This window comes from Manacus candei, unplaced genomic scaffold, assembly GCF_025592945.1.
Source record: "Manacus candei isolate 608988 ecotype Guabito, Panama unplaced genomic scaffold, ASM2559294v1 h1tg000028l, whole genome shotgun sequence".
NCBI classification, from domain to species: domain Eukaryota; kingdom Metazoa; phylum Chordata; class Aves; order Passeriformes; family Pipridae; genus Manacus; species Manacus candei.
The window spans coordinates 16,221,749-16,247,789 of NW_026138076.1; the positions used below are offsets into that span (position 1 = coordinate 16,221,749).

General features: G+C 43.7%; 2 protein-coding genes across 3 annotated transcripts; both read right to left on the minus strand.

Moving 5' to 3' along the window:
- Positions 1 to 5,804: 5,804 nt before the first annotated feature.
- ING2 (inhibitor of growth family member 2) lies at positions 5,805 to 10,473 on the minus strand. The gene is made up of 2 exons (XM_051790470.1): positions 10,239 to 10,473; positions 5,805 to 7,085 (listed from the first exon to the last, which is right to left on the minus strand). Exons 1-2 carry the CDS (start codon positions 10,426 to 10,428, stop codon positions 6,418 to 6,420), a joined length of 858 nt encoding a protein of 285 aa, XP_051646430.1. The 5' UTR covers positions 10,429 to 10,473; the 3' UTR covers positions 5,805 to 6,417.
- A 10,409-nt stretch (positions 10,474 to 20,882) lies between these two features.
- Positions 20,883 to 25,822, minus strand: CDKN2AIP (CDKN2A interacting protein). Of its 2 annotated transcripts, XM_051790436.1 has the most exons (4): positions 25,565 to 25,822; positions 25,340 to 25,470; positions 24,167 to 24,615; positions 20,883 to 24,115 (listed from the first exon to the last, which is right to left on the minus strand). In XM_051790436.1, exons 1-4 carry the CDS (start codon positions 25,786 to 25,788, stop codon positions 22,955 to 22,957), a joined length of 1,965 nt encoding a protein of 654 aa, XP_051646396.1. In that variant the 5' UTR covers positions 25,789 to 25,822; the 3' UTR covers positions 20,883 to 22,954. The 2 variants fall into 2 exon arrangements, with proteins under 2 accessions (XP_051646396.1, XP_051646395.1); XM_051790435.1 differs by having other exon boundaries at positions 20,883 to 24,615; positions 25,565 to 25,821.
- Between the last annotated feature and the right edge of the window lie 219 nt (positions 25,823 to 26,041).

Below are 26,041 nucleotides of genomic sequence, written 5' to 3' on the forward strand. Positions count from 1 at the left end.
TTCTAAGTAGGCAATAAGGTAGGAATGTAATGGGCTGCAACTTTAGTACAGTTTTTATATTATCTTGGTTTTGAGAAATGATAGGTACTTTCCGCTTTTAAATAGAATATTGAGGGCTTTAACTTTGCTATCTGATAAGGTCAAAAGGAGCCTTGGAATAATTCTGTCTGCCCAGCAGCAGCTGACAGACTAGGGAGCATGCAGCCTCTCCTGTCCCACCCCACCTTGTCCCTGCACTGGGGAGCAGGATCGATGATCCTGGTTACCAATCCCTTCCTGCCTCAGCCACCAGGCTATCCAGGCTATTTAAATGGCTCCAATAAAGTATTCCTCAGACAATGAAAGGCATTCTTCAAGGCCAGAGAGGACAAGGTTGAAAATAGTAAAAGAACAAGAAAACAGAACTAAGTAAATAACAGTACCAGATAATCTTCATGCAAATAGCAGAAAATTGGGGAGTTTTGTTGTTGCTTAACACAGGTCCCTTTACTCTAGACTTTTAATGCCCATTTCTATTTATTTCCAAATGATAACCTATGCATTGTTAACCTCAAACAGCAAGAAAACAATATCTCCATACAAGCATGAAAGAGATTTACAGCTTGTCTGGCACAACTATGGATGCTGGGACACCTGTGGGCAAATGAGTTGCACAACTCTCATCCATTTCCCTCCCCTCTACATTAAAAAACCAACCAACCAAAACCAACAAAAAAACTCCACACAAAATGACAACAAAACAAACAAAAAAAATCCCCCCAAACCAACCAACCCAATACTGTTTCTCCACTGTTAGCAAATGCAACTACTGTGATAACCACACATTATACCTGTCAGGGTTGCTGTCTCCTAGTTGAACCTTGCCATATTCCTCCCTGGAAGATTACAGTTGCAAGTAAATTGCAGTCTTTTCCACAGGAGTATGAAACAAGTTTACACACCTAAAACTTGTCAGATTTTTAAATTCATCCTGCATATAGTTATATAGCATTCAATTTGTCTCCCATAAAAACCTCTACCTCACTGATGCCACCGAGGGACAAAAAGTTTGGGGTGGCATCTATAAGCCTTCCATTTCATAGCCAGACTGGTGACCTAAATAAAACTTTTCAGTATTAGGTTTTTCCAAGATGTAATTTATACTATGGCTGTCAGGAGTTAAGATAGTAGTTGCCATGGAGCTTTAATCTTTTTTTAGGCTTTAGTCAAAGGAAGCTGGAAATCAGTATGCTGGTAGAACCCTGCTCAACAGAATTTTATTCAAATTGGGACAGGATTTTATCCTAATTTCTCTATTGAATGTTATTCTCAAATGTTCTAGAATCCATTCTATTTTCTTCTCTTTCTGAACAGGAGATGAAAGTTTCCTTTTAGGCTTCTGAAATCACACTACATTCAACCCAAAAAGTACCCAAGTTGCTCCAACTCCTCCAACTATAAGCTGTAACTTTCTTCTAGTCTTACTGTGCACAGCTAATTGCTGTAGTGAAATTCATTCACCAGCTTTTGCACTTTCAATGGAGGCACTCCGTAAGTTTGCAGAAGCAAAGCTTTAGGGAGGATCTTATTTTTCTGTGTGCTCACTAGATGCTAACCTCTACAATAAAAACAGGCCTTCAGAACAGAAATTAGTTTGAATACATGTATATGCTACTTATAACTTCCCTGATGTATACATAAGAAAAAAATTGAAGTATGCAATGCATGAAGTGCATCTCTGAGAAGTACAAATTTGCCCACGCTATAGTCAGTGATGTTCTGCTAGAACACAGGTGCAACAGAAGAGAGATGCAGTTCAGTCTGCATATATACTTGAAGTTAAAACATCACTGGCTGACTTAAAGCTCAACTTCCCCTATACCAGGTAAACCAAAAGAATGCAGACATAGGTGGAAAAAAATGCAGAACTTGTAAAAATAAGCTTTTAGAACTCTTACACTACCCCAACCAGAAATTAGAAAGGATTCAGATATAATATTAGCTTGATCTTAAGAGACTTGGATTCAAAGGCCAATGACAGCTTCACTTAATGAAAAATTTCCCAGAATTTTCACTAAATACAACTTCTACTGGCCAGCTGTGGTGAAAATCCATAATCCTCAAGCTATTCCAAAGACTGCAGAGTAATCAGGAAATTGGCACAAGAGAGAACTTCCAACTCTTTTCAGCTTTTTCATGGTATGGTAATAGTAAAAAATCCAAACATCTTTCCTTCTGGGATATACAAGTCCGTGGGACTTGAACAGTTGCATAGTAACATCTGTTTTTACCACTGACAGCAGAACGTCTTACCTAACTAGCACTGGACAGAAAAACAATTCCTGTGAATTTGAGTGACAGCCCTGCTCATCAGCTTCAGAGCATCAGACGCAAAAACCTTCAGTATTTTTTTCAATCTGAGGTGTCAATGTCAAAGACTTGCAGAGCTACTGGAGATGAGACCTCTGAATAAAATAAATGTGTATGCAGATAAGAGGAAGAAAGAACTCTAAGCCATTAAGTTGCTGGTGTGACAATTGTTGGAGTTTTGTCCCAGTAGAGCAGCTGAGCCTAAAGACTAAAAACCCAGATCGGGACTTTCAAGAGCCAGATCTGTTGCAGTCAGAAACGGCACAAGCCACAGAAGTGCCAAACTGCTCATGTCAAGTATGAATTCAGACAACCTTCAAGCTGAAGTGAGAGGCTTTTAAATTGAGTCTTCAAAGTTATGAAATGCCATCTTCTTTACAAAGGCTCACTTCAGCTCTGACAGAATATCCAAAACGAAATTCTTAGATAAATTCAAGGAAGAAATGGGCATTTCACTTGCCACCATTCTGTACTAGTTTAAAGACTTGTCAGTACGACATTACTATTTCTGGATCTGTAGATTAGTTACAGTTTGGCAGGGAAATACAGTTAAAACTAGTTTAAATATGGAGGTATTATCACTGTGCTGCAGATATCAAGATGGCCTTACAATATAGATGGCAAATACAAAATAGTTCATTTTGCTTTCAAAACAGTAATCTTTCTATTACGTGTATTTGTGTTTTGCTTTAAAGTTTGGTTTGACTAAATGATTATTTTGTCAAGATTAATCAAACTGGTCCATGGGACAATGATCAAGAAACACTCTCGCTCTGATACTGTTTAAGTAGTTTATGGGGACCTTTTGCTGCTGCTGAACTTGCATTACTTCAAAACTGAAAGGCAAAATGCAAGAACTTAGAAGTGTACCATATTTTCATAAGCTTCAAGAAACAAGATATAACCTAGGCTGAATTAGGGTGCAGCAATTATTTTCAAAAGAGGAAGTGGTTTCCTGTGTAGTCACATACACTTCTATCAACTTCCAAAGAGTGTGTTGCCCAGATTTTTTTTTTTTGGAAGAAGCTAAACTTCATGACAATCAATATATATCTTGAAGATGAACTGGTTTAGCAGTGTTTACTTTTTGTTTTCACTTCACTAGTGAGGTTCATCCTTTTAAGAAAAGGAACTCAACATTAAGAAGCAACATAAGAGTTCTGTACTTACCTTTCTGATTTCATACTAGCCTCTTATGTGCATCTTCAGCAATTACCACTTATCTTCTATGAAAATGGATGCAAACCCACAAAATTTGTGTTTGGTTAAAAAAAAAAAAGTGGTGAAATGCTAAATGCCAGATAACATCATATCTTCTCATGTACATCTTCACAACAAATTAGCCAGAGCATTTAAAAGAAGCAATTTTAGAAGCACCCATATATATTTGAGGCACGCGGCTAATCTGCAATATAAACTGAATTTTTTCTACATTTGAGCAATTTCATGTATTAGGCAAGCAAGTGCAATTTCCCCAGCAGTATCTTCACTGGAAACCTTAAGAATTCATATTCCCTACTAGAAGGTGCATTAGCATAAAAGAAACTATCTCTGCATTAGAGATATCTGGACCACTTTCAAAATCTAAAATTTTCTTTCTGTAACACCCCAACATACACTTCCTACTTTAGCAATTATTTCAGATGAACAATTATATAAGGCTTCCTGCTTTCTCCTCAGCATTGGAAAAAATTATTCTTGATTTACCCAGTGCAAATTCAAGAAATACTTTTCAAGATAAATTAGTAATGTTAATAGTCACAAATTCACTTCTACTTCATTCTGCAACAGGAGTGTTTACTTAAGTGATGTTTGTTTTTTAGTACTAGGAAGCATGCCATTTTAGGTCAACATTACATGTTCATACAATCTTCAGCCCTAGGTTTCCAATCAATCTTGTCAAGAAGGAAATTTGAGAATCATTAAGCCATAACAAATTAAAAAAGTAGTAAAATGCACAGAGAACAACTTATGCCACTCATCTCCAATAGTGGGCCCGATCATACTCCATCAGTAGCCATGATCCAGCTCCCTCAAGAAGACCATCATTGCAACCTCACATCATCCACTAGGCCTGGAAAGCATGGTAGAGATAAGGCTTACCCTCTCTCCTACCCTGCTGATGGTCAGAGCCCTTACAGTAGTTTCCTGCAGGAGCTGTTTAATTACTGTGGTATGGGTCTCCCCAGTGGAGCACTAGTCCACTTAATAAACCTACAATTTCAGAGCAAAAATTGAAAACACTACCTTTACAGTCCCCTGACATATAATTATTATTACTTGCAAGTGTTAAATCCTGTTAAGTAATCAGATCATAACTGAGGAAACAAGCTCAGTATGTTACATAGCCTATAATATTGAGTGTCCTGCACATCAACTGGTGCCATCTAGCCTGACAGCATCAAGGTATTTTTTGTGTGTATGCCACGCTTGGCTCATCCTGCCCTCCAGCCCCAGCCAGCACAGCCCTCTAGTGGGGATGCAGGAAGGAGTTTTGATGGCATTCATCCATCCTAGCTTGCCTTTGCTCACCTGCCTTCTGGGCTGCTCTCAACTCAGCACAACTGCTTCCAGCCAGGCTTGACCAGAGATGGTGTCACTTCTCCCTCTGCACTGTCAAGGGAAAGCTTAGCAGCAAAGGGTAGAGACCTATGGGGACTTATGAGCACTTGCAGCCCACCCATAGATAACCCCCACACCCAGCCCTGCAGAGCTGCTGCCAAGCCCGCCAGAACTCCAGTATCAAGAAGAGATTATTGAGCAGGAACCCTAAGTGCAAGCTTTGGTACCCAACTCACTTCTCCATTAGCATCTCCCATTACAAAGGAGAAGAACACCTGTTTTCATCTTTTTTTCACTTCCCCTAAGACATGGAGATTAGGAAATTTGCTTTTAAGTACCACCCAAGTAGTGTTTAGATACTACCAGCATACATCCGGACAACACTCTTACATAGCCTGTCAGAAACCTGCTGGGATTTGTCTATTGGCTCTGTGCCAGGCATGCTTATGCCTTTTTTTTTTTTTATTATCTGTCAAAACTTTTATTGAAAGCTTTTACCTTCAGGCTTTTTAGACAGTTGCCCTAGTCCAAGAAATGCGGTGCTATGCCTAAACCCAGGTGTAGCCACACGCAGACACAAATACCACTTAAGGTATTAAAGTTTACAGCCCAGAGAATACCAGTCACGTTTCAGCTCTCGAGAGATCAATTATGATGAAGATTCCACCATATTTGCAATTTCTGTTCTCAGAAAAGGTAATATCCTCTCCTCCTAAGGAGCTTTACACAAGCAGTGGCAAAACATAAACAATCAAGGATATAGTTATGGCAATAGAGAGATCATCTTCAACAATATCGGGATGCTTGACAAAAATCAAACAAAACCTACTAAGAATATCCAAAATTGAGTATACACCATAATTCTATCATACCCAAAAACTGACTCCCAAGTATAAAGTCACAAAGACAAGAGTTTAATAATGACCAAAAAAAAAAAAAAAAAAAGCTTAAGTTAGTGGTATTTTCTTCCTTGAAATAACATACTGGTCATATGAAAGTCACTGAAGAGGTCTGCTTTTAGCTCGGAAGACTTTTACAGTTACAGCTGAATTCAAAAACCCTAACTCCAAATGTGTGATGTTAACACAAAAACTGAAAACGTAAAACCTGGGATAAAGAACAAACTCAGTTGTTAAGATGCTAGCAGTTACGTGAGGCCTTTCAACACCTTTACCATAACATGAGAAGTTCTTCAGTATCTTTCCCACCACCATTAGTTCAAAATTCACAAGGTTCTTTAAAATACTAATGGGTTAAATTGAGATCAAGCTCCATATGCTTGTAATGTCTTCTGTGAAAGGTCTGAAGCCACCCTGTTTCAATTATTTGGTTATTCAGTGCAGAAAGTTAAAGATCACAGAAGGTATATAACAGCTTTTAATACTCCATTAATAGTATAGATTAAAAATTATTGCATAGTCTTACGCATTTCCTAAAACAGCGTTCTTGGGAAATGAAACATTTTAATATAAAAGGAGTAACTCTTTAAAACATAAATTGCTTTCACTACCTCGATCTTCTATCCTTTTTTGATTTGTCAGTACATTTGTCCATTGTTTTCTCATTGTCTCCTCTGCACTTAGGGCAATACCATTTCCCCTTCGGTTTGTAGGTGAGTCCAACACAGGAGAAGTGGAACCACTCGATAGGGCACTGTTCATTGTCACATCCTATCATTTCGCCATAAGACACTTGGTTACATAAGCAGTAAGTTGGTTCATTGGGATCAATTGCAAATTCTACAGGTGAAACCTCCCTCTCCTGTTTGGCTTTGGAGCGTTTTTTCTTCTTGGAAGATTTCGATCTCTTTTCCTTAGGCGGCTCATCGCAGTCATCGATACCATTGGCTATGTGGCACAGATCACGGCTCTCGCTGGTTCGCTGGCGGCGGGGTCTGCGGGAGGATCTCTCTGGCTGGCACGACTCCATCTTTGCCTTTTCTAGAGGCTTTTCGTTCTCAGACAGATCTTGAAAACAATGAGAGTGTGTTTCCATTTGACGGGCTCTATTCTCTACCAGTTCTAGCATCTGAGTAACTATCTGAATTTTTTCATCTCCAAGTTCTTGACTGTTGATTAATGCACGCTGAAGATGCTGCTGCAAGCGTTTTTTCTGAACTGGGTCATTTTCCGACTTGTATTTTTCATAGACATCATCTATTTCTTTTAACGCTTCTATAAAATAAAGATAATAATAGGAATAATTACACAAGATGGAACATGCTCAAGAAAACACAGCAATGTATTTCTAACTGATGGGAAATAGTACAAATTTTAATTGTTGCAAGAAAAAAATTCTCAAGTTGTAAGAAAGAGCAAGCTTATTCTAGCCATTGGAAAAAGAAAGGATAACCCAAGAAAAGGGACACAGTAGTTGCTGATGCATAGACAATCCAGATCCTCCCTCCATCTGAAAAAGCAAGAATTTCTATTAAGAGTCCTTATCACAGTAGTTCCAAACCCCTGGCCTAAATACCAAAGTGATAGCTTATTTTATCACAGGAAGAAACCTTAAATTCATAGAATCATTATGTATCATGATATATAACACTCCAGAATTAGGATACCTGGGTCCTCTGCATTCCTCTTCTTATTCGTCTAATGGTTTGGTATTACAGTTTCAGTGTAGTTATAAAAGGAGTATGACAACTGAAGTTACATAATAGCAAATTTACAATCAGGATGAAAATTAACTTACATCACTCAAAATATTTTTCCTATTACCAAAACAAATTACAGCAAGTTGCATTTTAAATCAAGGGTGAACTTCTGAGGATAGGTGACTTCTGAGGATAGGTGATAGCAACTAGTAAATGAGTGGCTTATAGCTTGACTACCAAGCTTTCCTTCTTGCTAGTCATGCAAAATAACTGCATGAGTTGCTGTGAATTTCTCATTAAATACAGTACTCAGAAGCAAGTTTAATGAACTCAAATATGAGACCAACAAATGCCTTATACATCAGTCTTAGTCTGTACACTGCTGTTCTATATTGCTGGATTTTAAAACAGTATTTTCCAAGCCAAAAGTTACACTAGATCTATACATAAAGGACAGGAAATACTTTAGAAAAACTGACAGTGCAACTTGATGCACAGTTTTAGATACAGTACTGGTGCCCTCAGAATTTAAGGATTTTATTTGAACCGGAAACAGAATTCATAAATGGTACTGAACTATTTATTTCTAAAGCAAGAAGATATGCAGCACAGTCTGTCTCTTCCTAAAGACCTGCATTTCACAAACTGGCTTTCATTTTCAAAGAATTTGTCTGCATTACACAGTTGTGAAATGATTCAAGCTTGTGCTAAATAGAAGTCATAGCTATTATCTCAACATCGTTCCCAGTGATTTTTTTCCTGCTGACATCTTGAAACAGCAGCTTAAGCATGAACAGTTGCTTTTTACTATAAATTCTGAAACCTGTACGACAACAGGAGCCAAACGCATCTTGTTCTGTTCCAGACTTTCACTAGGGGAAGATTCCTCTTGTCTGGTAACTCAATTAACCTGTATTTTCTCAATATCAGCATCCCAGCTACCATGAAAAACATCAGCTTTGTTTCCCTGTATCTTCAGCTGCATCACTTGCCCGTTGCCCTGAAAAGGGGGAAAATAAACTGAAAAAATCTTAATCTCTGCTCCTGAAAAGCATGGAGTAAAGGTACTTTGTATGCTGTTGAATGAGAAAGGCATAACCAGAGTACAATAATCTCTAGCCACATTATTTCCCACATGAACTTCTTTGGAGGGGGGCCAGAAAGTGTAGGTATAGTCACACAGATTTGCCATATTTGGAATGCCCTACCCAGCAGAATCCACAAACAATAACTGTTCACTTTTTCACACTGTGACAGAGAACAACATTGACCCCACATCAGTTATTCCCTAGATGCAGCCTGTAAAGATTTAAATGGATCAGCATCCACTAAAGAGAGGAAAGAACTTTTTGACTAAGAGAGATGGAAGTTTACCAAATGCTTTGTGAGTCCCTAAGACTAGAGAAGGCACCCATACATTGTAATAAACAGCTCTGAAATCTCTGTTAGGGGAAAACCAAAAACAAAAAAACCCACCCTCAACCCAACACAAACCAGGGCCAAGTGTTCATTACAGATAATCTGATTAAGTTTGGTGGAGCTAATGAAAGCTAAAAGGATTTGTTTTCTAAGCACTGGAGTGACTTTGTTCCATCTGCACAGACTATCACTACCTTTCAAATTAGCTGAAATAACAGAGCATTGCTTTTACATCTTAAAACTTGGGCCTAAAATATTTTTATCCATCTTTCAGGGTCTTTCAAGATTTTTTTGTTGTTTTTTAAAACAGTTGAAGGCTTTGGTTAAAACTAGCAACAAACTTTCGCTATGGCCCGGCGACTGGATGATATATATAGGAGATACAGCCTAAATAAAAGATTCAGTCTGTTCAAGGCAGATGAGGAGCACTGAATAGTCACCACCGATCAGGAGGTAAAGAGCCTCCTAGGTATTCTAGCCTTAACTAGGAATTCCAAATGCTGCAGGCAAGTCTATGCTCTCTAAACTTTAAAATCCCAGGAAACTTACAAAAGCCTGTTCTTAGGTATCCTTCCGAGTAATCAGAGAGATAATTGGAAGAATCCCTTCCCGACAGCTGCCTCCTGAGGTGGCCAAGCACCGTCTGAGAGGCCTTGGCGCTCCCCTCGGTCCCCTCCTGCCCATGCCGAAGGAGGGAGATGCGGCTCCAGTGCCGACTCCGGGGGACCAAATTTCTGCCTCATGGCAGGGCAAGCCGGCAGCTGCCGGGCACCGCTGCGCGCCGCTAACTCCGCGGGATGCTTTAATGGGCACTGAACCTCTCTTCCAAAGAAGCCGTGCCTCCGGATAAGTTTAGGGCAACTTCCCGCTCCGCGGACCCGCTCCATGACCCAGGGGAGCGCTGCTGGCACGTTATGCATCCCCCGCCGCCCCGTGCTGCGTATGCGGGACAGGGGCAGGGCCCCGCCCGGACCGGCGCCCCCGCCCGGCGGGCGGAGCTGCGGAAAGGCCGAATCCCGCGCCCCCGCCTCCAGCGGCACCGCCGGCGGGGCGGAGCGGGGCGGGAGCGGCCCCGCACAGCGGAGCCGGGGCCTAGCGCCGAGCAGCGCCGCCCCCGGAGCGGGGCCGCCTCCGCAGCAGGGACCGGGAGCCCCGCGCCCCCCCGGCACCGCCGCGGGCTCAGCCCCGCAGGGCCCGGCAGCGTCCCACCGCGGCCCCGGCCCCTCCGCTCCAGGCGCATGTGCAGCAGGCGGGTTGGGCGGGCGGCCGTCCCCGTTCCCTTCCGCGCCGGTGCCCCGCAGGCGCCCACCTTGGCACTGGGTGTCCATCTCCCGCAGCAGCGAGGCGTTGCGCTGGATGTCCAGCGGCAGCGACTCCACGCACTCCAGGTAGTCCTGCACGTAGAGCGAGAGCAGCCGGGCCCGCTCTCCGCCCGGCGCCGCCGGCCCCGGCACCAGCTGCGGCCCCGCCAGCATCATCCCCCCGCGCCAGCAGCACATCCGCCGGCGCCGCGCCGCCCGCACCGGGCGCGGGGTCCCTGCGGCGGCCCCGCTCCCTCCTCCTCCTCCTCCTCCTCCTCCTCCTCCTTCTCCTTCTTCCCCTCCTCCTCTTCCTCCCGCCGCCGCTGCCCCTGTGCCGGCGGGCGGCCGCGCCGCGGTGTGCGGTGCGCGGATGTCGATGGGCGCCCTCCGGCCCGGCCGCCCCCCGCGGGTCCCGCGCCCTTTCCCGCGGTGCCGCCGCCGAAGCGAAACCCCCGCTCGGCGCCCCCGCCCCTGCCCGCCGCGCGCATGCGCGAGGCCCTGCCCTTATAAGGCGCGGCCGGCGGCGCTGCCAGGGGTTTGCATTCTCCCGCCTTCCCCTCGCGCGCGCTCCCATTGGCTCAACCCGCCGCGAGGGGCGGGAGCGCGCGCGGGGCGGGGCGCCCTTAAAGGCGCAGGATCCTCCGCCCCTTCCGCGACCGGGAGGAGCCGCGACCCGAGCGGGGGATCCCGCGGCGCCCGCAGGCGGGCGTTTGGACTGTCCTTGCCCATAAAAAAAGCTGCCCGATTTAACTTTAAAGAAGAGCGATGATGGTTTGTGATAAACTGTGACTTAGGGAAGCTGAGTCATATTTTGTCCTGTCGAGGAATCACTTCAAGCGGGTTTTTTTGCCTAGCAGCGAATCTCCAAAATGTGACAGAATATCCCGTCTTTTCCAAGGCTGTTGCAGAATTTGTATCAAATGTTCGCCACAACAATTATAGTAGGAAAGTAGGAAACAATAGTAGAAATATACTTTCTAGATATATACTTTTTAGCTACATAATTTTTCCTTCTGGAAGAGTGATATAAAGGGGATAGAACTACTAAAAAGTTGCAATTTTATCTCCACTTCTCTTTCAGACATTTTTCAGATCTTTACTGCATGAATAATAATTGGTAAGCATCAGGAAATAAGATTAATCTTGTGGACTCTCGAAACATCATGAGAAGTCCTGTATGTTTTGCGGTATGTTGCATTTATATTTAAGGAACCTGAAAAAATAAAAAAAATAAAAAGCATCAGAAATGTTTTAAAAAGAAATAAAAAACATCAGAGATGATTCAAGGATAAAAAAATCCAAACCTCGATGCCCCTTCTGTCTTACATTCCTACCTTTGGTAAGTGGCCAGCACTAAAAAAGTACCCATACTAGTCCTGTAGATAACATTTCAGGATGGCATGATCTAGAGTAGTGGTCAAACAGCAGGACAGGTTGCTCAGAGATGTTTTATAGTCTCCATTGTTGGATATTTTTGGAGCTTACCTGGCTGAGACCTGAGACGACCTGATCTGGCTGTGAAGCTGGCTCTGCTTTGATGGCCTCCAGAGAATCTTTCCAGGCTCCTTTCTTCCTGTGATTCTGTCACTGTGTGATCTGTGCCAGATGGCTCCACAGCTAGTCCTACAGCAATATTAGCAGACATGATGGCAGTCTGCAAGTGTTATTTTCTAAAGACCCCAGTTCAGAAAAGTATTTAAACACGTTCCTAACTTCCAACTCATGCAGATGCTAAGAGGGTATTCTACATGGCAGTGATTTTCATATATCTATGTCTAAGCTGTTGAATAATTGTAGCTGCAGACAGACAGCTTTGCCCAAGCCAGTAATGTGTTGCAAGTTCATAAAAATGAATGAAAACAAAGTTGTAGGCAGTACTTTCGAAACACTCTTTATTATGCTGATGTCACTCTGGCCAAAAAAACAGGAAGTCTGTAATTCCGTGTGTTCATGTTCTTAAAAAGGCACCCTCATCTTAAAATCTGTAACACCTGTAAAACCAGCTGCTTTTTCTTTCGATATATTGTTAAATCTCAGGTTAATGAAGCTAAGCCTCAGATCATGTTATGCTACTTGTCTCATTTTTGCGCAAATAGATTTAGAAGGTGGCAATAACCTAGTTACCTTCACTTCCATCAGCAGTAACCCACTCAAACTTTACTGTGTAGCATTCATTGCTGTCACTTCTGAGTAACTGAACTGAGTAACTGAACGTTGAATTATTTGATATAATATTAACAGATGACACTTACTGTACAGGCAAAACCCACTGCCTGTGCACCAGTGTAAAAGGACCTGAATTAGTATAAGTGATACAGTGTTCTTGAGAAAGATGTAGGCTGTTTTGAGGGGTTGTGTTTCTGCTTATAGTATGTTTGAATGGCTGTATCATTCTGTATCATTCATGAGGAAATAAAGCTGAGAAATAGGAGATTTCCCTTACAGATCAGAAAAAATAAAGCAAAAATGTTCATTCAAAATTAACATGTTATTTAAAATTAAACATTAATTATAATTAAATGTTAATTTAAAATCAACGTTTTGGCATAACTTTTTTTTTCTCTCACTGTTGGTAAAGAAATAGCCAAGACAGCACTTTTAGAATAATTCATAACATTTGTTACAGGTAGTTTCTGTGCTAAAAACTTGGTGTTTGTCACTATGGGGGAAGCAATATCTAAGGTACAGTAGAGAACATCTAATGATTCTTGAATTTAAGTGTTGTTGCTGCTTTCAAACACTGAAATAAAGATTTACATTTTGAGTACCCTTAAGAATGCAGTAGCAACTTAGAGAGATGTCCCTAGAAAAAGGAAGCCTTAGCTTGCTGCCTGTTTGAAGCCTCAGGGGGAAGGAAAGCAGGAGTAACAGGCTGAATTCTCTGCATTGCCCATATCTCAAAATGGTTAGGAGCAATCATGGGAGAATTTTGATGTATTTGATTCAAGTTTGCAGGTTGATACCTCTATGACCCAGCTGACTGCATGTGAGAACAGTGTGGATGTAAGAGGAGACAAGGTATGGCAGAACCCTGATGTTTGTAGAGAGGCCGAGTGACCATACATTTACACCAACACTGTACTAAGTGGACAATTGTCAGCTTGACATACATGGTGATATCAGGGATGTGATACTGGGGTGTATTGCATAAGACCCATCTCAATTATTGTAATTCCAGGAGTAAATAATATACAGAAGTACTATATCCAATTTATTTAGATTTATTTACATGTCTCTAAACTAACCCAAGTTTTCATGGAGCATAGATCCCAACAGAAGCCCCAGTTAGAGTATCCCCCTTCTTTTTGTGAAAAATTATTTCATTATATTATAGATTTTACTATGATAAAATATTTCCAGAGATTTAATCCAAATCCTATTCTCCCCATTTGCAGTTTTGCTTCTCACCTTTCACAATCCTGATTTTACATCCTCAGATCACAGCTGACTCCTGTCCTATTTCACCCAATAATACACAAGTTGGTTAGATTTTTTTGGCTTTTCATTGATAGTCCAGGAAGTGTTTCAGCCTGTGGAAAAAAAAAAAAAAGAAAAAAAAAAAGAAGAAAAGTAGAATTATTGATGAGGACAAGTCCACAGGGGGCTGTAATTGTGAAAGACCTATTTAGTATTTAGTAAAAATGCTCAAATGATGATAACAGGATGCTTCTTTTAAGCCAATGAACTGATTTTTGATGACCTATATTTCTTGGCAGAAATGCTTCTCTGGCTTCCATGAGATGAAGAGGATGAAGAATTATACAAGATACCAAGAAAATAAACCCAAAGAAATGAAAGAATGAGTACAAGCTAGATGGGCTCTTTACAGAGTTGGCTGAAGGAAGCTATAGGCCATAGCTGACCTTTGTATAGATGATATTCCAGGACGAAGCTATCCTTGCCAGAGCTACAGAGGTACGCGTGCGTTTGTCCAGGTAAGCTGTTCTCAAAAGCTTCTCTAACATCAGGCCATCCAAAACAGATAATTCCCTGTAATGCCAGACATCATTGCTTTTGGTCTTCCTTAAATATTAGGCTTGATTTATCTGGTGGAATACAAATCATATGAACACAACCATTATTATTTTTTTCTTTCACTTACACTAGTGCAGAACACCTAAAATAAGACATGGCCTAACATCAGATCATTTCAATATGATGATAAACTAAACAGTGCATTTCCTGAAAACACTGGCATATGCTTTTTTCCCTGTTAGCTTCATCCTCAGCTGTACCAAAGAGCTTTCTAGTAACAAACATCCCGCACTGATCAGGAGAGATATGTTCTTCCTCATCTAAATACAAACATCTCTTCAAAAACTGTTTTCTGCCCATGTGCTCTAAGTGAAAATCTCTTCCTGAGCCTGAATTAGTAATCAGTTGATTTGTATTAACATGGGGAAAAAGCAGCTACAATATCCTGCTCAACTTTTTTCTTTAAACGGATGGGTTCTGCTTATCTTACCAGGATCAGACTAAAAAATGGAATAAAGTGTGCAAACTAAGTTTACTCTGTGCTTTGTTTTGTAATAACTATTTATCTGTTTTTTACAGTTCTGTCCATTCAGTTTCCATACTTTAATGCCATGGCTGTTTCCAAAATGTTTTGAGAAGTTGATAGGCCCAAGGCAGGACATGTTAAGGAATTGACTTTTATATGACATCATTGCTTCCATCAGAGCATACTGACCTATTGTCCCTTTGTTTTGAGCAGAACCATACTGCTCTTTTGTGAGAGTATAAGCTGTTTGTAATACCCCCTGGAAATCATCAGAGGCTGAACAGCACCAGCTTCTCACAAGTCCTATGGAGCATGCTTGCCTGGCATAGGAACTGCAGCTCCTTTGAGGAGGGGGAGTCTGCTGACCAAATGAGGAGCAGCATCTGGTCACTGTGATGATAGGGCCACATGGATCATTTCCTGTCATTTACAACATGGATCTGTCCACTTGTGTCTCAAGTAATACTTCCCTGTCTTCTTCTGCAGAAAACTGCTTTCAGATGGTGACTCTTTTTCCTCACCTCTTGTTTTAAAGCATGAATGATCAGTGGATTTGCTTTCCAACTCCAGAGCCAATCACCATGACAAAAAACTCAGAAAGTGTGCAGATGACGTTTAGGGAAGACAAAAGAGGAATGGTAACAAGGTAATCTTATGCAAATATGTAGTAACCGTCTTTCTTGTCTTAGCTCAGCCCTGAAGCTTGATCCTCTTCCATTCAAGTAAACGGAAGAATCCATATGACTTTAATGGAAAAGAACTGAGCCTTTTTTGCCCAAAGTAAACAAAGGATTTTTTGTGTGCTCTTACCTGAGCTGCACACTAACATGCACGCTGCGTTTCCATGGTTCTGCTGCTCAGCACAGGTCATGTGAAAAACACATTCTTATTTCTTCCTCTTGTGAGGAACAAACACACGTAATCGCACCTTTGTAACCAAGATTATGAAATGAGGGCTGGCAGTGCACCTGCAGGAAGTTTCAGTAGTTGACAGTTTAAGACATTCATAATACTCTCCCCTATGTGGATGTTAATTTTTCTTTCTAGTTCAGAAAATAAAGGTGGGAGTCACCCAGCTAAATAAGTTGAATATGAGAGAATCTTAGCATAAATAGGCCTTGCTCTACAAATGTCTCCATTGACTGTAAGGGGAGCCCAGGTCTGCTGTCACGGATGTCAGTGAAATGAATTCCACTTCATATGCGAAAATGGGGTAATTACATGCCTATAGGTACCATTTATGAATTTCAGAGTTCCCCTGAAAACTTGAAGAGAGTTTTGCATACATCATTAAAACTGCACAACAAATAGGGGGAAGCCTCATTTCATTTCCCTCATAATGTGGATTTTTTTTCCTTTTGGCATCTGCTTATCCAAACCTCATACAAAAAATTAATCTCTAATGCAACTGAAAAGTCACCACAAATAGCACCAGCGAGTATTTCATGTCTTCAAAATAACTCTGTAGCACCTAAGTCACCCACATTATGTGTTTCCTAGGAGCGCTGCTGCTATGCAAACTTTTCAGTGCCACCATTTACTCCAAGCTACCAGAAAGCAGTACTACTAGGATCTGACCAATGCAGACTTTTTTCTGCCAGGAACTGACAGATTTTACATTTGCTTTATTATTCAGTTGTAATTGTGAGAAAAATTAATAGTTAAACAAGATTAATACAGATCCTTAGCCTCTCAAACATCCTCTTCCTCAAAATAATAAAGAGAAATGTGGCATTTATTCCAAACTAAAGAAGAATTTGGGGTGGAAGGCTGTTGTCAAAATATAGGCAGCATCTGACTGAATATAGTTTGTCTCAAACTGCAGCTAAAATCACAGAATCACAGAATGGGTGAGGTTGTAAGGGACCACAGCAGGTCATCTGGGTCCAACCTCCCTGCTCAGGCAGGGTCCCCTAGAGCACATTATTTAAGATTGTGTTTAGACAGCTTTTGAAAATCCCCAGAGACTGAAACTTCACAACCTCTCTGGACAATCTGTTCCAGTGCACAGTCACCCATACAGTAATGAAGTTCTTCCTTATATTCAGGTGGAACATCCCGTGCATCGGTTTCTGCCCACTGCCTCTCATCCTATTGCTTGGCACCACCAAGAAGAACTTGGCTCCATCCTCTTGACACCCTCCCTTTGGATACTTGTAGACATGGATAAGATCCCCTCTCGGTTGTCTCTTCTCCAAGCTACACACCACAGGATTTGAAATGAAAAACATAAAACATCAGAGGATTTAGAAAATCAGGCAAACATTGGTTAGATAAGCTTTCTTACTAGCGACAAAGTATCTTTTGCCCAATGTGATTAATCTCTGACACTCATATTTAAAAGAAGTCCTTTTGCAGCCCACTTGGGCCTAACAATTAATGTTACTTGACTAGCAATGACAGTTCAAACTTTAAAGGGCCGTAGGCTCAGATGTCAGAGCCGAATGATGCTTTTTTAGTTGCAGAAATGTTACTGTAGGAGGAAAATACCTAGCTGGTAGCCACTGGAACTCAATCTTCCATTGCCTTAGGAACAGGCAGTTGTGCTCAGAAATTATTATACACCATTTTCAAAATTAGCCTGCAACATATTTGAAACTGTTACGAGGTATCAACATAAAACCTGTTTTCCTAAATGCCCGTCTGTGAATGTGTGTTAATTAATCACAGACTAAAAACTCATACTTCCTAACAGCAAAATTTAATGACAGCATTTTCTTAAAGACACTTAAACTAGCTAATGGCAATACCTTTGCTGTGGCAGTGTCAACTAACGGAACCATCTAGAAGGCACACAAATGCAAGTTAATTGTTGTTACCCGGACACAGAATGTGGCATCTTATACATTATGCAATAACATTGCAAAAATGCACATTTTAGCTAAAAAGAAAGCTTCAAAAATATTCTGCAAAGCAGATATTGGTTTTATTTTCTCTGCACTTTGCAACTTACAAAAATGGGGAACTTACCTGTGCAGTGAAAGAGAGAGACAGCATCAAAACACTTTCAAAGTATGCTTTTTCCCTTCAGTCTCTGGGCCACTAGACCATGTCATGTCAGCTTAGTGTCATCTGTAGGGAAGAGAAGTTTAATGTTTGATGTATTCTCTCCTGCTAACAAATCTGACGACCAACATTTACCATAAACTACAAGTGAAAGCATTTTGTTCACACACACACATACAGAACCAGCCCAAATCGTTAAGGTGCTATAGTGCACCTTAGAAAATCAAGCACACATCAGTCACTGCAGAAGCTTCAGCTTGTCTGCACAAGCTTGACTGTGGTCTTTAGCGTATACAGCAGGTGCTACCTGCACTACAGATGGATGACAACTCCTGAAATGTTAGCTTCATAGAGCCTTAGATATATCTTTTTAACAGATGAAACTAGGACACTGGGATATCATTACAGCTTCTCAACCCAAAAAACAAAACTTCATAGAGTTGTGCCCTAGTTTAGTTGTTTCTTTGGGCATGGGTTCTTTGATAGCATTTTAATTTGAAATCTCTCTTTTCCCATGTACATATAGCTGATCACATGAAGAATAATGGGAGAAAAGAAAGACACTCAAGTAGTTCAAGTGGCCAAGACAGCAACCAAAGTAACAGCTCAAGCCAGGTGGTTTCTCAGCCCCTTGTGCACCCTTTGCTGGCTGTTGTGTGAGGCAGTCAGAGCTGCCATCACTATTTCTGCAGAGGTATTCCCTGCTCTGCACACTGGTCTCGTGCAGGGTCTTACATGGCTGGAAAGAGGTCACTGTGAGGATATTGCTGGATGAGTAACAACAGGTGTTGGAAAACAGAGAGGTTTGCAAATTGTACTGTGCCTACATATAGGCCACATGCCTGAGGCTCAACCAAAAAGAAAGACACTGCTAGTTTAGCAGACCTGGGCTCACTACAGGAGCTCCATAAATACCAAGACAGCATGGACCAGAAGGAAGCATTGGCTCTGGGCTGCTTGGGAGCTTTTTACATAAGGCAGTAAAGGTAATTTCGGTAAGGTAATAAATCATCTATTCGGCGTTTGAGGTGCCCAAACTTGATGCCATTTTGGGGATCTCTGCCAGTGCTCTTCTATCATGTTTCATACCCAGACATGACTGTGGGGCAGTAGAGGTTAAGCATGGTGGTGTGCTATTTGTTTGACATATTAGAGGCAAGAACAGAACTGCTTATGAAATTAATTCAGCTTATCGGCAGGGCAGCAGCATCTTGAGTAGTACCTGGGAGTGTGAGCATGAGAACCTGCTTAGAGTAGGCAGGTAACACTGGTGGCATGCATTGGCCTTCTCTGAGGAGGTCCAGGTGAGCAGGGGAACTGCACAGTGCAGGGTGAGTGGCTGCTGTGCTTGAGCAGCGTGGTTTGTAGTCGGTGCTGTGCCAGTGTTTGTGCCGTCGCTCGGATACGCGCTGGGCTCTCCTGTGTTTGGTGCTTAACTTTTGTGTGGTGCAAGTGCCTGTGGCAAAGTAGTTTGTCACAGTTTGTCAGTTCCATCTGACCTCTTACTACATCCCGGAGCAGGGAAGAAAGGAAAGCCTTTAAAGGCAGGGGTAAGCGCTCCACCTGGCGAGTGCCTCCCCGTCTGAGCATGCTTAGGTTGGACATCAGGAAGAATTTCTTCACAGAAAGGGTTGTCAAGCATTGGAATGGGCTGCCCAGGGAGGTGGTGGAGTCACTGTCTCTGGAGGTGTTTAAGGAGAGGCTGGATGTGGCACTTAGTGCCATAGTCTGGTTGACATGGTGGTGTTTAGTCAAAGGTTGGGCTCGATGATCTCAGAGGTCTTTTATAGCCTAATTGACTGTGATTCTGTGCTCCAGGAGGTACCTAAAGCCTAGCGGATTTGAGCTAGCAGGGGGCTGCGGGACCTGCCCACCGCTGCCGGGAAGCAGACTTGTGTGCCCACGCGTGCTTTGCTCTCCCTGCGCAGGGCTGTGCTGCGCCGGAAGGGTACCACGCAGCCGTGGGAGCTGTCCCGGGGGACCGGCCCGGCAAAAGGGGATGGCCTGAGAGTGAGCCCCGTTCTGTTGGCGCGCGTGCCGCGCTACCTGCGTGTCTGTGGCCGTGACGAGAGCCCGCCCCGCGCGCACCCGCTCGGCCCGGGGGCGTCTCGGCGGGGTTGTCGTGGGGCGGGGCGGGCGGAGGCGCGGCAGCGCCCAGCACTCTCTGCCGGCGGTCCGGGGACTTTCCCCTAGGCGGGCGCGGGGCCCGTGAGGAACCGGCGTCCTCCGTGCGTGGCCTAGCGAGCAGGTCTTCAGAACATCCCGGCATCCTCCCGCCCCCAACACCAAGTTATGAAGGTCGGCAGCTGGCTCAACCTAGAGGGCAGGGCGAGGAGCGCGTAACGCTTTAGTTGTCTGCACGCTACTCTCCACAGGTTAAGCACAGCAGACAGACCGCTCGGCCGCCCCCGAGGGGTGCCCCGACCCCGGGCGGCCGCGAAACCTTCCCCAGGGCGGGACAGAGCGGCGCCGGGAACACATTATGCAAATGGCGCAGCGAGGCCCCGCCCCAGGCGGGCGGGCGCTCTGGCCCCGCCTTGTGGCCGCCGCTGGGACCGCCCCGCGCCACTCCAGTGCCCCCGGGCGCGGACGGGGAACTTGGGGCGACAGCCCCCGAACCGGAGCGTGCCTTGGAGACTGGGAACAGCAACCGGCGGGGCGGCTGTCCACAAGGAGCCAGCGGTAGTACTTGGATGTTCTACCACACTCCAGAAGAAACGGGAGTCACTTCTGACGGCTGCGATTTCCTGTACTTCTGCTGACAAAACAGGCTCAGTTTTTCTTTCGGTTGGTTCGTTTCCTTTGTCCTCCTGAGGCAACTCTGCACACCTACAGTGTTAGTGCAATTGTTTTCGCCGGTCCTTGTCAGCAGGGTCTGACAGTTAAAGACCAGCATCCCCATTCCTAGAGACCAGGACAGTACCTGGAGGGGAAACCGAAAGGTTTTAGAACTGACAGGACTGCACAAACACTGCTTGCCACAGCCAGTTCTTTGAAATTCTTTCTTCCTCTGGGCTTAATGAAATGTTAATAAATTCTCATTCAAATACTCGAATAATGCTTATTCAGTTGTATGTTAGAATGTGCATTTTGAGTTGCTTTCCATGCAAAACGTGAAATAAAAGTAACACACTTCAACTTTCAGTTTCTATTAAGAGTAGCTACAGACTCATTCTTTAATGATTCACAACCAAACATCAAAGAGGAATAACATTCAAATTTTTTTAAAAAGTAAGCCTAAGTCAGGTCTTTAAAAAAATGGCATCTAGCACCTCAGCCTTTTAACACAGTTGCCCTATCAGCCCCTTGAGGTCAGTGAATACTGTGAGCTTTGCTTTCCAGACGAGAAACACAGGTTTTCACACTGCAACACGTGCTGCAATTCTGAACCAGAGATCTGGAGATGCCCAAACCAACAGCAGCAAAAGCTGTACTCCAGAGGGCACAGGATGCAACTCCTGCCCTGCAAACCCCATCATTCTGTATCTCTACCTGAACAGGGTGGGGACTTGAAAATAGATCTCACACTTCCCATCATGAATACCACAGCTCCTAAGCACAGCACGAAGCTTGCCCTGAGCTTTAAGCATGTACCAGCTGTTGTGCTAAGATGCAATTTAGAGCATTCCGTTCTGAACATCAGGTTGTGCTCCAGGAATACCGAGGGGGAACTCCTGAGAAACCTAACCAGGGCAAAGGGTGACCGAGGACACAGAAGCACAGGGGTCAGGTGGAGGAAGTTCTCAACCAGCCATTGGGAAGCATGAGTCCCTTGCAGGCTTCTGGTGCCATGGACAGCCACTGCTGTTTAAAATCATGTAGGGTAGAGCGCAACAACACAACTGTGGTTTAGTCCCAAAAATCACAAAAGAACTTGAAGTGGACGTATGTACTGCTGGGATCCCAGAACTTCCTATTCACTCCTGTAGTACTTGATCAATGGATCTGTCAGTGAAGCATAAGGTCGCCACTAAATGATGCTAACTACTGTAATCAGACAAGATTAATTCAAAATAGCACTGAGGACATTATGTTTTTACAATTACATGTCATTATCCAATATACCAAAACATGCAGTTTGTGCAGGTATTTCAGTAACATTGAAAACAAAAGGTAATCTACTTTCCTTGCTTCAAATAATTCTGTACAGGGTATAAAAATGTAGCAAAGGAAGGGCTCAATTAGCATGAACGCTTTACAATACACTCACTGTCTCCAGCAGACAGCAGCATCTTCATTTTGATTATCTTGGTGTTACAAAAGTAGAAATTGATATTCTATAGGTCCACTCTATCAGTTTTACAGTATTTCACATCTAAAGAAACCAACATCCTTGTGGGATTACACCTTGAAGCAGAAGTAAAGCTTTTCTGAAGGTGTTGCAAAGTTATTGAAATGGCTGGAATATTTAGTAGCCAAAACCAAAGTACTATAAAAGTTTATCCCAGAGGTTTTATTGTTTTGAGTACCAGTCAAAATATACTTAGTGTAGAAATCCATGTTTATTTGAAAAAAAAAAACCAGAACTGTAAATGATACTTCACAATATAAATTATATCTGCTTAGTTTTGGTGGCTGAAATAGCTGTGACTTGACTAATTGCTAAGTCACCAGTGTGATGCTATGGCTCTAACCTGCTAGTATAATGTTAAATGGGATCAGGGTGTCACTTATATTGGAAGTGTTATGAAAACATCCCATAAAAATAGTCAACCAACTACTTTCTCTCCTAGTATGATCAACAGTGAACATTATGAGGAACAAGCCTGAAACAGACAATCCAACTTTTTGATTGAAATTTTTAAATAACCTTCAATCATTCAAGTATTATGGTCCCTACGTACACACTTCTATGTGGCTAGAAAAGACATGGTAGACAATTGAGCACACTGCCATCAAACTGTAAGAATTACAAAAATGTCAGGTTTTACAGCAAATTGTACCTTAATACTTTAATTAAAAATAGAAGAGTTAGGTAGACTATTTTGCAAATACAACAGCACACTAGTGTGCTGTATATTAAGGCAATACCTTTAAATGCACACTTGTCATCTCTAACAAGTTTTATACAATTGCTACTGAGTGAAAGAACTATCATTATCTTGCAAAACTGAGAAAGAAATACAAAATATCTGGAAGCCTACTTTTTTAAAGTACAAAATTAACCTTCAGTCCTTGTATTGAAATACTATACACAGTAGAAACAGTGATTCTCCCCTACAAGATCTCACGAGGATTTCTTAAAGCTGGAGGCAAATTTGAAGGCTTTGACTCTTCATCCAGAAGCACCAAATCTTCAATTTCACTACCTTTGTATTTTCTTTTACATATCTTCACAATAACTTTTTTCTTGAGGAATAATTTCAAAGCTTCTCTCGAAGCCACTGCTTTGGCATTTTCCATACTTTTACCACAGCCAGTACCCAAGTAGACAGACTTGCACCTCAGTTCACAAACTATATTTTCTAGAGAGCTTTTATTTTGAGGCAGGTCTGCAAGTTCCTTCAGGGGAACAAAAGCAACATCTAATGTAGCTTTTACGGACTGAATAGATGAGTTTAGAAGTTCTGCATGATTTACATTAGGACTGAAGCCTCCAACAGCAACCAGTTTCCAGGCTACAGCTTTGTAGAGTCTGTTAAAAAAAGGCTGTCTTTCCTTTGCATCTTCACTGGTTAATGGTTTGCACAAAGCCTTAGCAGGGCTTTCACCTGCCTGTGAGCCACTCTTGGAAGCCAGCAGGGAAGCACCTGCCTGAGCTCCACCCCGGGAGGAGGGACCTTGCTGAGCTCCACTCCGGGCAGCCAGCAGCGAGGCAGCCACCTGAGCACTGCTCTTGGAAGCGAGCAGTGAGGATCCCGGCTGCGCGCCACTCCGAGCGGCCAGCAACGAGGCGGCCACCTCGGCACTGCTCTTGGAGGCCAGAAGCGAGGAGCCCACCTTAGCAGGGCCCTTGGGGGACAGCAGCAGCGAGGTGCCCACCTGAGTGCCGCTCTTGGGGGCCAGAAGCAGTGAACTGCCCACTTGAGCAGCACTCTTGGACACTGCTGCTGGGGTACTCGCTTGGTTTTTGGAAGACAGCAGTGCAGCATTTGTGGAGGGGGTGCTTTTGGTGGTTGGTGGCACCGCTGCCACCTGTGGGGTGCTCTTGGTGGTCAGTGGCATGGCTGCTGCCACCACTGCTGCCTGTGGGGTGCTTTTGGAAGCTGGTGGCACTGTTGCTGCCACCACTGCTGCCTGTGGGGTACTCTTAGAAGCTGGTGGCACTGCTGCTGCCACCACTGCTACCTGTGGGGTGTTCTTGGTGGTTGGTGGCACTGCTGCTGCCACTGCTGCAGCCTGTGGGGTGCCCTTGGCAATCAGTGGTACTGCTGCTGCCTGTGGGGTGCTCTTGGAGGTTGATGTCACTGCCACTGCCACCACTGCTGCCTGCGGGGTGCTCTTGGCAGCTGGTGGCACTGCTGCCACCACTGCCTCTGGCTGCAGGGCGCTTTTGGCAGCCAGCGGCGCTACACTTACTGTAGTTTTCTTTTCAGGTGATGGCACGTTTTCACACTTGCTTTCTTCAGATGGGCTTGAGCAAGGCTTCTTTCCTGGTTCTTTTTCAGATGAGGATGACTTTTGCTCAGCAGTATTTTCAGCATTAGCAAGTTTTCCTTCTGATTCTATGTCTGATGCTACGACCATTTCTTGATCTGAGCTGCAAGTTGACTGGGAACTTTCTGGATCTTTGCTAGTACCTTTTTCCTGCTTTTTTGGCAATGTGCTCTCTGTTTCCTTCAGGGCTTCTGCCTTGATTGTTTTCACATCTTTTCCAGCATCCTTAGAGTCTTTGCTTTTCTCAACAGCTTGTCTCTTGGAGGGCTGCTCTAGCCCTTCTGCAAAACAAGTAAAATATGTTATCCTCTTTGATTTCTGAACTATGAAATATCCATGTAGAGAGAAATCATCTAAAACATTCTAGCAATAATTTCTGTGAATTTAAAAGGTATATATTAGGAATACACCTTGAACTGTAATTTCAAGTATTAACATACTATTTCAGAACATTTTAGTACTTTCTTGACAAAAACCTGAAAATACTCAGGTGTAAGATTTCAGATGTTGGTTTGGGACCCATAGGCAGCGACATATTTCTATTCTTGAAGTCCAAACCGAAAGTAACTAACATACATTAAATGGACTATCTGACCTAAAAAAAAAAAAAATGTGTATTTGTCTACTAATATCATAAAAGTTTCTTTAAGAAACTCAGTTTCTTACACAGCAGCGGTGTCTGACTAGCAGCAAAGGCAAAGCAACAAGAACGCATTTAAGCTGGAGTACAGCAGTCCATTGCAACGCACAAGTAATCAGCTTAAAAGTGAACCAGTTGTAGAAGTGCAAAACGACAGCTCTACATTACCAAAGGAGTACGTGTGCACTACATCCATTTTAGAGATACTATATTGGGAAAAAAATAGCACAGAGAGAGAAAACAAAACCCAGGAGTGTTTAAGGTAAATTATTTTGATTACTTTCTAAGCCCGAGGCAAGCCGAGAACATTTAGAAACAAGCATTTTCTAGACTCCTATGTATTGTCACAGCTATGATCTGCTAACCATTGCTACTTGATATGCCTCTTTTCTTCACCTTGGCAACCAGTTCGTCTCTCGTGGTGCGGACAGGCGCGCCGGTCACTTGGATGCCTTCAGCCATTTCCAGCGCCTTCTCCATGACCTGCGGAGGGTACCTGGAGGGGCGATAAGGGGAAAAGAGGGAAGGGGCGTCGTCAGGCGGCCGCGCCGCGCCGCCCCCGCCGCCCCGGCGGGTCCCGCAGAACTCACCGGCATCCCAGGAAGACGTGGTTGGCCCACACCATGGAGAGGGACACCAGGCGCTGCAGCTGAGCGCTGCCCGCCGCCGGCGGCTCGCCCACGTTGCGCAGCAGAAACTCCCGGCGGTACCGCCAGTGGTGCTCGGGCTCGCAGGCCCCGCGCAGCGTCTCCGCCCAGGCCGCCTCCTCCGCCGTCCGCCCCAGGGGCTCGGCCGCTGCCGCCTTCCCCGCCATCGCCACCGCCGCGGAAACACCCGCCCCGCTCTTTCCGGAGGGCGCGGCCTGAGCTCATATCCGCCGGAGCCGGCGGGGCGGGCACCGCGGGCTGAGGCCTCAGCCTTTGGGGCGGGGCAGAGCCGGGTGAGTCCCGCTGTCTCCGCGGGTGCCGGGGGAAAGGAGGCGTCTGGGCACTGTTATGTGCACTGCATTGTGCCTGGGGAAAGCGTGAATAAAATTTCTGCTTTACGCCTTGATTTTTCTGGGCTTG